This window comes from Otolemur garnettii, unplaced genomic scaffold, assembly GCF_000181295.1.
Source record: "Otolemur garnettii isolate 467f Iridium unplaced genomic scaffold, OtoGar3 scaffold00218, whole genome shotgun sequence".
In the NCBI taxonomy this organism is placed as follows: Eukaryota; Metazoa; Chordata; class Mammalia; order Primates; family Galagidae; genus Otolemur; species Otolemur garnettii.
Window position 1 is genome coordinate 1845719 of NW_003852613.1, and position 9791 is coordinate 1855509.

The 9791-nt window shown below is 56.4% G+C and overlaps 1 protein-coding gene across 1 annotated transcript in view; it reads right to left on the minus strand.

Moving 5' to 3' along the window:
* The window catches only part of TXNRD2 (thioredoxin reductase 2), a 51721-nt gene that overhangs the window by 9346 nt on the left and 32584 nt on the right, over window positions 1-9791 (minus strand). The window contains exon 12 of the mRNA XM_003801706.3: window positions 376-512. Coding sequence (XP_003801754.2) covers window positions 376-512 — 137 coding nt within the window. The remainder of the gene's footprint in view (window positions 1-375; window positions 513-9791) is intronic.

Sequence of the window (9791 nt, forward strand, 5' to 3'; positions counted from 1 at the left end):
CCATCTTAGGTGTACGTGGCTGGCGCCTTAGCCGGTTGAGCTATAGGCGCCGAGCCAGCAGCAGCATTTTTGAGACCATACCTCCACCACCTGCGGGGAGGCCAAGGCCTGTCCTGCAAGGCTGACCCAAGACAGTTCCCCAGTAGGGATCTGTTGCCATGCTCTTAGCAGTTTCTAAGCCACTCCACCCTCCCTTCAGCCTCCTGCCACAGAAGGGCGCAATGTCAAAGGAGCAAAGTCTGGGGCTCACCTCCTCCCAGAACAAGAGCCTGCTGGCCCCAGGGGTCTGGGCCTCCCCACAGGAGTCCGGCCAGAGCACGTGACCAGCCTATGGGGGGTGGGTGAGGATTCCTGCTTCCAGGGCAAAGGCCTTACCTCTGCCACGTCACCTATGGCATAGATGTGGGGGACAGAGGTGGCATCCTGAGAGTCCACCAGGATCTTCTGACTAATGGGGCTGGTTTTCACCCCAGACTTCTCCAAATTCAAACTTTTGGTTTCTGGAACTCGACCTGGAGGAGATAAAGAGAGGGCTGACAGGTTTCCTTAGCAGTTTTGACCTAGGTACCTCTCATAACCATTCTCAGAACGTCTTCTCAGGGTTGGTCAAATGAGAGGCACGAATGGTACTGAGGAGGGTGGATGCTGATGTCTGAAATGAATGGTTACCAGGTGACACGGCCAGCACGGGGCTGTCCTCCCACTGAGGACACAATGGCTGCCCCTACTGTCTTTTGGTGTGTGTAAACGAGCAGGCACTCACCAACGCCATGCCTGGAAGCAGGGTGGGAGCACAGGCTCCAGAACCTTCTGCATGCTAAGGCCCTAGGCCCTGCCTTAGGCCACCATAGAGGCACTGATGCTGTGTTGACTTCATGGAAAGAACTAGCCTGCCATGGGCAACACTGGTGTCCAGCGCTCTGCCTGGTCTCTCTGCATCCCCTGCCCACAGTCTAGCCTAACATGATCAGGCACTAAGAGCCATCAGCTGCCAGGCCTCAGAGTCCAGCAGGGCTTCTTCCTTGTCTGGACAGGCTGATGCCAAGGGGCCACAACCCAGGCTGCATCCCAGCTGATGGAGGGGGCGACCCCACCCAGGTGGGAGATCTAAAGGTCTCTTCCTGTTAGGGGACAGTTGCCTCATGACCCCAGCACAGGAGCCAGCCAGCAGAACCAGCAGCCAAGTTCTTGGCCACCCCACACTGTGGTCCCTCAGCTGCCCAGCAAACAGCCCTAAGGGCTGAGAGAGGCGCTAGGCCAAGGGGAAGTGCCTGAGCCCAGCAGGCCTATCCCAGGGTGCAGCTAAGCCATTCCTGCTCTCAGGCACAAAGGCTAGGGGGAAGTGGGATGGCCAGTCCTGGGCCACTGCTGCTGCCTCTGCCATGCCCTGCACGGCCCAGGCTGGAGGGAGTGTGGCACACGGCCAGCAGAGTTCCCTTTTCTGGCTGGACCAGCAGGTGGCCCTAGCAGCTCTCCCACTGACTCCAGGAGGGCAGGCGCAGGCTGCTCTCAGCTCCCAGGGGTTCAGGGCAACTGCAGACAGCCAAAGTGACTTATTCAAGGCACAGGTCCACAGCTCATAGTGGCTTGGACGAGCCAGCTTCCGGCCAGGAAGCAGGTTGCGCCCACCTAAGCATGTGGAAGATGAAGCCCCTGAGAAACAGGAACCTTAAGTCTCCAGCTGCTGTCCCAGAGCAAGAAGTCAAAACATGGAGCCTCAGCTAAGCCAGGCTTCTCAAGTTCACAGGAGGGAGGCTCCAGCCTCTGTGCTCTGCTCTGCCACAGGAATCGGGTGCCAGGCAGGCTGGCACCAGCACATCAGTCTGGATATAGGTGACGTCAGGCCATGTCAGAGGGGGGAGCAAGGCCCTGTGGCAAGATGCAGGGCCAGGTCCAGCGCCTCCTGGTGACCACTCTGTGCTGGCTGGCCCTAGGAGGCCAAGAACATTTCCTCACGTTCTTTAGCTTTCCCAACAGTGAAGCTTGCAGGTGCCGCCCAAACCCTACCCCCAGGATCCAAAAGAAATAAAGACAAATTCAAGAGTAGTCACAGGGGTTAGTGACTAAGTATACAGCCTGGTGGCCTCTGCAGCCCATTTCACAGCCGAGACATTTCAAGACGTGCTGTGTGTGCAGACAGAAAGGTTCACGGAATGTGGAGGCAGCGCTGAGGGTTGGCTGGAGGGTAGGTAGGAATGGCCCTTGCAGCATGGACATCCCTGTCCTGGTCTCACAGGGGCTGCACTGCTGCTTCTGAAGTGAATGGGAAAGGAGAGAGCTGGGCAGCAGGCAGCTGGGCCCAGCCCTGGCAAGGGCAGCTGTGGGTACCAGGGCCTGGATGGTGGGGCAGGAGGCCAGTTCCACCCTTGTCTCCAAGCCATGGGGCCATGTCTCCCAGAGGTGACAGGCCTTGCCAGAAATGATGCTGGGCCCCAAGCCCCTTCGGCTTCACCCAGCAAAGGACCAGAGCAGTAGCTGTGGCAGAGACAGGGTGGCCCCTGCAGTCCTGTTCCCCGTGCTCACAGTGGGGTTAGGTCAAGTGCCCCAGGGGCTCAGTCAGGTGTTGTGGGCCCCACTCAGCTCAGCCCTGGAGCCCCAGGGAATGGAAAAGAGGTGCTGAGCCTGGCCACTGGCCACACAAGAACGGTGGCCTGGCAACGCCCAGCCCCAGCCCAGTGGGACCTAAACAGTGTGAGAAGTAAGGTCAGGCAATCTGCCCCGTGTCCCCTCCTCTTGTGTAAATATAAAGGCAGCACCACTCAGGCAATCTGGGGGGCAGGGGAGCCCCCAGCTACCCCGCACCCCCCATCACCGCCAAGCCCCCATGTTGAGCTCAGAGCTCTGCCCCAGCTTGCCCTACACCCACTCCAGGTTGTCCTTCAGGGGCTTTGCACACTCTGTGCTCCATCCCTTGGCCTCAGCTCTCAAGCACCTAGGCTGGTGTTTGCCAAGTACTGAGTGGGCCCTGCTGGGTGGGACATCTAGGGGCTCCTGAGTCTCTGGCCCCTGGATACCGCCAGGAGACCTAGAGTACTGGTCTGTCACATGTCAGCTTATGTCCTTGGGGGAGAGGCCTCAGAGGTGGCAGAGCTGACATGGGGGCTCCCCAGCCTGGGCAGGGGCTGTGCCCTGAAATGGTCCTTCCTAGACTTTGCTCCTCCCTGGGGGCGGCCCGCAGTCTCTCTCGTGCTGTTTGTTTTAATTTGCACTTTTCTGATGACTAGTAGAATTAAGTAACTTTTGGCCACATGTTTGTTAACTATGTCTGGTCTTTCGTAAATTCCAAGTCCCTGCCTGTCCTCACCCATTTATAGAGATCTCCACGCCATTCTGGCCTCATCATGGGTGCATGATGCTCCAGGGTATTTTCTACAAAGTGCGAGGGTATGAAAGCTCCAGATACAGCCCTGTGGGCCACACCCGTGAGTAGACTTGTTGCAGTGTGTGATCTGTGGGCAGAGGGAGGGGGCTGGCTCTGTGTTCGACCCTCCCATAGACCTTGCTATTGGTCTCAAGGGTACTGTGAAGGACATCGTCCCTGACCAAGCTGGCTTTCCAGAATCTGCCTGGGCTGAGGCAGCAGATGGAACAGCTCCTTGCTACCAAGGGCATCCACACAGGCAGCCTCCCTGTGGGCACCATGCTGGGACAGTTATATGCTGCCCAGGGGAGAGGCCCAGGGACACCACTACAGTCACCTCCCACAGTCCTGAGACCAAGGAGACCTGAGTGAGGCTGCCCTCGGGCTCCAGAAAGGTTATCTTCTTGCTCATCAGAGCCATGGTCAGCATGGGTGTTAGAGGTGGCCAAACTGACAGCCATCTTGAAGGCTGGACAGGCCTACCACACAGATAAGGCCAAGAGGTGCCGCTGGCCACAAGTGCGGGCTATGGCCATGACCCCAGGAGCATCCCTTCACACATGGCAACCACTGACATGTTGGCCACTCCTCTACAGGGGTGCCCCTGCCAGCCCTAGAGCAGGTCCTATCGCTGCCCACAGGACCAGGTTGCCTTCAGGGGTACAAGACTGCATAGGAAAGAGGGCTGGGGCTGAGAGCCCAGCTCAGTCTCTCCTCCTACCAAAGCAAAAACCATTCAGGTACAAACACATGTCCTCACATCCCGCTCTGCAAGGGAGCAGGTGGGCCCATGACTCAGAGAACTGGGTCAAAATCTGAGCTGTGGACCCCCAGGCCCAGCCAGGTGCTGCCCCTGAAAAAGGGCAGCCCCTCCCTCTAGCCCCTATGGTCTGAGACGCCCTTGGGCTCCGACATGGTGGCAAATAGTCCTGGGAGCCCCGCCAGCCTGGCCCCAGCCACCCAGGTGGCAGCTACCCATCCTCCTCTGTGAACACAGGAGGGACCGACAGCAATTCCATGGTCTCTCTCACCCTGTGATGGAAAACAGGCATGCCCTGTGATTTCACGCCTGCCAGGGCCCATGTTCCCAAAGAACAGTCCATGTGGTGAGGGAAGGGTTAAGTGCCAGCAGCAGCCAGGCATGGGGAGAGAGATAGGAGAGCCTGAGGACGGCACGATCGTGGCTGGCACTGCCCTGCCAGGTGGCTCCACCCTCAGGTCCACGTGGGCTACCTGGCCACTGTCCTAAGGAGCATGTAGCCCCTAGGGCAGCTGCTGCCACGTGCCCTGTGCAGCCCATGGAAGGCAGAGGGGCCACAAAGTGGGACTGGAGTCAGATCCCAAGACTTATTTTATTTCCTATTTATCTTTTCTTTCTTTTTTTTTTTTTAATATTTCCTATTTATTATACTATTTTCTTTGCTTTCTGTTTGTTTTGTGGATGTCCCCTCTCACTGAGCCCCAAACCCCTCTCCACCGCTGTGAGCCCCACCAGGGGCAGGTCTGAACACTGTCCTGCCAGTCTTGCATGACAGCAGAGGCTCCATGTTTGCTGAGTGAATCAATGACCCTCTGGATTGTGGTGTGACCCATAGGCCATCCTGATGATGTCTCATACCCTGGGAAGCTCTCTGAGGGCTGGGGCTGGGCTTCCCTGTGGGCAGCACAGGGCCCTCCCTCTTCTAGTTGGTGACGCATCAAGTAAACTCACGCTGGCTTGTGAAACCGTGGCTAGCAGAAGTGCCGTGGAGCCTCAGCTCAGGTGTCTGGGAGCTCCGGGAAGGAGGGCACTCCATGGCGGGACATTGTTACTACTCTAACACTGTGAACATAATCTCCCCACAGGCTGGCTGCTCCATGGGGCACTCACTGAATTCAGACGCACACAACAGTAGGTGTGGACAGGACTGCTCATCTCCAGATGGGTTTCCATTAAGCTTTTTTTTCTTTACAGTACTTCCTTTGATTTATTCCTGCACTCATCTTTAACTGGTTTCCACTGCGTTCTAACAATAATCCTGACTCTGACTTGGAAACAGATTTGACAAGGTCAGTGCAGAGTCACACGAGACTGTCCACACAAGTCTGGACATGGGACAAGCTGCTGGACTCCAGCCTAGCCAGTAGGCTCAGGGCACTGCTGTCCTCTGCCCTGATCAAGCCCCTGCAAGCTGTTGGTGTGGCCTTGAGTTGGGGCTAAACTGATGGTGCTCCTGTGAGCGCAGTGGTGCCGGGGGCCGCGTGGTGTGGTGGGGAAGGACACAGCCACCTCTCAGAGTTCAGAAGGTACATACAGACAGGGCACTGTGAATGTGAATATCCACTTTCTTCCTCTCCAAACAAAAAAGGAAAGAAAACCCCCCACATAAGCAGATTTGGGTCTCTCTCTCTCTCTCTTTTTTTTTTTTGAGAGGGTCTTATTCTGTTTGCCCAGGCTGGAGTACAGTGCTGTGATCACAGCTGCTATAGCCTTGAACCGCTGGCCTCAAAGACTCCTACCTCCCCTGCCTTCTGACTAGCTGGGACTATGGGTACACGCCACCATGCCCAGCTGATTTTTTTCATTTTTCTAGAGATGGAACGTCTCACTATATTATCCAGGCTGGCCTCAAACTCTGGGCGATCCTTCCCTCTTGGCCTCCCAAAGTGCTGGGATCACAGGCCCGGCCTTTGGGCCTCTCTTGATGTTGATAATCACAAACTTCAAAACCGCACTAAAACAGAAAGGCACTTGTGACCCACAACTCCTGCTCAAGCCCAGCCACTCCCCTGGGTGAGGCAGGCCAGGTCACCTCTGAGTCCCCACCAGGAAGACACAGTGGGCTATGTCTGTGGGGGGCAGCTCAGCAGAACACAGCTGACCAAAGATGGTTGCAGCTGTGTGACCTTGAGTCAGCAGCCCCTGGTGGGAGAGAAGAGCTGGGCTATAGCTCTCCCTGGGCTGACCTGCTCCCTGCCTGGGTACCAGGCACACCCTCCCAGTGGGGGCCTCTGCCTGATGTCCTATGAAAGTTGGGAAGCTGAGCTCCAGGGCAGGAGAGCTGGCCCCACACTGCCCAAGAGGCTGAGAAGCCAGTTTGCACACAGGCGGAGCTGTCTGCAGAAAAATGTCCTTTTCCAAAGAAAAGAAAATAGCTCCAGTGGCTGGGGTAAGATTTGGGTTGGCTGGCTTGGCGCCTGTGGCTCAAGTGGCTTAAGGCGCCAGCCACATACACCTAAGGTGGCGGGTTCGAATCCAGCCTGGGCGCGCCAAACAACAATGATGGCTGCAACTGAAAAAAAATAGCCAGGCGTTGTGGTGGGCGTCTGTGGTCCCAGCTACTTGGGAGGCGGAGGCAGAAGACTCACTTGAGCCCAGGAGTTGGAGGTTGCTGTGAGCTGGGATGCCACAGCACTCTACCCAGGGGGACAGCTTGAGGCTCTGTCTCAAACAAACAAACAAAAAAGATTTGGGTTGGCTGTTCCCCAGGGTCACCTACTACACCATGGAGGCCAGGTAAGCTGGGACTGCCCTCCCAGCCCTCAGTTGGTAGGAATGGTGGCCATCAGGGCTGCAGGCACCCAAGCCTAGAGAGGCCCCTCCTGCGTGCCAGCTCTCCCAACCATGGAGAGGCCTCCCGTGGCACAGGCACAGATGCACTAGACTCCTTGTCAGTACCCCAAGAAGAGGAACAGAGAAACATGCAGGGGGCTGGGATGCCCAGGGACACATGACAGTCTCAGCCTGGTGTCCCATGGCTATTGATGCAGATGCCCTCTGTCCATTTTTTAAAGCTGAATCTGACCTCAGCTGGAGCCCAGAAGCCTCTACACTAGACTGCGCCTGCTCACATGCCCAACCTGGGGATTCAGGCCACAAGTGGTTAACTCAGCGGGCAAATCCAGTATAGCGCAGGCTGACTGTCTTCACTCAGCGCTGTAATCGGCACATCTGCAGACAGGAAATCCTCCTCGTTGAGGTTCCCAGTCTATTATCTGAGACACCTGGTGTGGGCGGGTGATTCACAGACAAACAATGAGCCAGGGCCCCCTGCACAGCAATTAACTGCTTTAACTGCTAACTCGCTTAATCCACCACTGGAGATCAAGGCTGTGCCGAGAAAGGGGCTCCAGCCCTCCTCCGCTAGCAGGCTGCAGGGCCCACTTCCTGATGCCAACTTCCACCATCCTGGCAGTTGTGGCCAGGCACGTGGGCAGGGCCCAGATGGGAGCTCTGAGGGGCGCCTGGTCCCATCTGTGTGTCCATCCTCCCTTTCTGTCTGTAAATGCCCATCAGCCCAGCTCGTGAGGGCCTGGTGTTGGCTGCTCAGGACGAGGGGCAGAGTCTGAGATGGGGCAGTGCCTGCTGTCCACTGTGTAGCCCCAGCGTGTTTTATTTTAACCTCCTAGAGTGGATCAGCCTGTGTTACCAGTGGAAATAAGGCTTGGTTATAGGCTTATCAGAACAAGCCAGCAGAAAACATCCCCAGTAGTTAACCTGGGAAGTGGCTCCAAATGTTTACAAAACCCGGCTCTGGGGAGGTGCAGTCAGCACATGCCCGCGCAGCCCCCCTAGCAGGCCTGCCAGAAACCACTGTTGCTGCCCTCAGGAAGCAAGGTCAAAGGCCAAGGACTGTGAAAAGCTTCCACCCCCAGCATCAATCAAGCAGGGCAGACTGTCTGGGGATGCTCTTTCTGAAAATACAAATAAATAAATAAATAAATAAATAAAACAGTCTCCCCGTGGGAGAGGGTGGGTGTAGGTGCCCTGGCAGCTTGGGCCAAGCCTATCCCCAGCCAGGCCCCCACTGGGAGGCTGGAGGACCTAGGCTCCTCAAGGGCACAGCTCCTGCCCCACTGGGACACTGCCGGCACTGTGGGCTCGGTGGACAGTGTCTGTGTGCCCAGTTGGGGGTGTCTGGGGAGATGTCAGGGGACAAAGGAGGAAGGCTGGGGTGGGGGAAAAAGCCGTTACCTTGGTGTCTGGAGCACACTTCGGGGTTTAAGCCATCACCTAACCTTGCATGGTGAACTTAGTTAACATTTACTTTTATAATTTGACCAAGAACATTTCTCTTAGTAACTGATCGGCTCTGGTTCACAAGGCCCTAAATTCACTCTAGGCTATCTCAGATCCAACCTGCTCATGTGTCCCTGTACAAAAGCTAAGCCTGATGTGATCTCATTTCCAACTGCCATTCCTCCCGGGTGGCTTTTGCAGAAGCACATTGGTCTGCGAGGCCCCACCCAGGGGACATGGCAGCTCTGCCAGCCCTTCTCAGAACAGAAATAGAATAGTGCTGGGTGCTCACTGAGCACATGCATGAACCCAAGGACAGTCTGGGGGGACCGAGGTCTTCACAGGGGCTCAGTGTGGAGAAATCCCAGAGAACTCGGAGTGCTCTGGTTGTCGCCACTGTCAACGTTCAAGTTGAAAGGAGAGGTAGGAAAACTAGAAACCAAACCCAGGTGATGCAGGTGACCGGCAGCAGGGACATCTGGGCAGGTGTGCTACGTGCCCTGACGAGAACCGCAGGCCTCCTCACAGGGGTCATTTGCAGCGGCCACCACGCCCCAGCCTCTTGGCAGGACTGGGATGGGATGGCATGTGGGTATGCCCATCAGGCTCTGTCTGCCTCTCTCAGGTCCCCTCAGACCTACCCCAGGGCCTGGGCAGGGGTCTCCTCCAACTGAGACCACACTCCCTGCCCTTGTTCTTGGGGTGCCTCACCAGAGAGGCAGAGTCTCCACCAAGGTCAGCCATAGCTACTCCTGCAAGGCCACATGCGCTCAGCCTCCACCCTGCAAATCACTGGACCCACATTGCCCAGCACTGGACACTATCTTTGGAATCCTACAAAGTGTGACTTCTGGGCAGGCTGGTACAACACCCACTACTAGCATGTGATAGCCCACAAAGCCAAAGTGACCTGTTGGGAGATACCATTAGCCACAAAAAGGCTGGTTAGAGCTTCGTATATTGCAATCAACCAGCTCGTGCACACTGCGTTAGCAGGAGAGTTCTCTGCACTAGCCAAAGGGCAGGAGCAACCCAAGTGTGCATCGACAGATGGATGGATAAACAGAATGATTCAGCCCTAACAGGAACGGAACAGAATTCTCACACATGCCATAACACGGATGAGCTCTGAGGACAGTGCTCAGTGAAACAGCCAGCCACAGAAGGACAAACCCGGCAGGACGCGCTCATACAAGGTCCCCAGAGTCGACAGATCCATCACATGGAAAGCAGAGCAGGGGCTGCCGGGCCAGGGAGGAGAGGGGGAGTTATAGCACAGAGTTTCAGTTGAAGAAGAAGGAAAAGTTACGAAGATGGACGGAGGTGAGGGTAGTAGTCACTGTGAAAGCCCTTAATACGCTGAGGTGTGCACTTAAAAATGCTCGAATAGGCTCGGCGCCTGTAGCTCAACCGGCTAAGGCGCCAGCCACG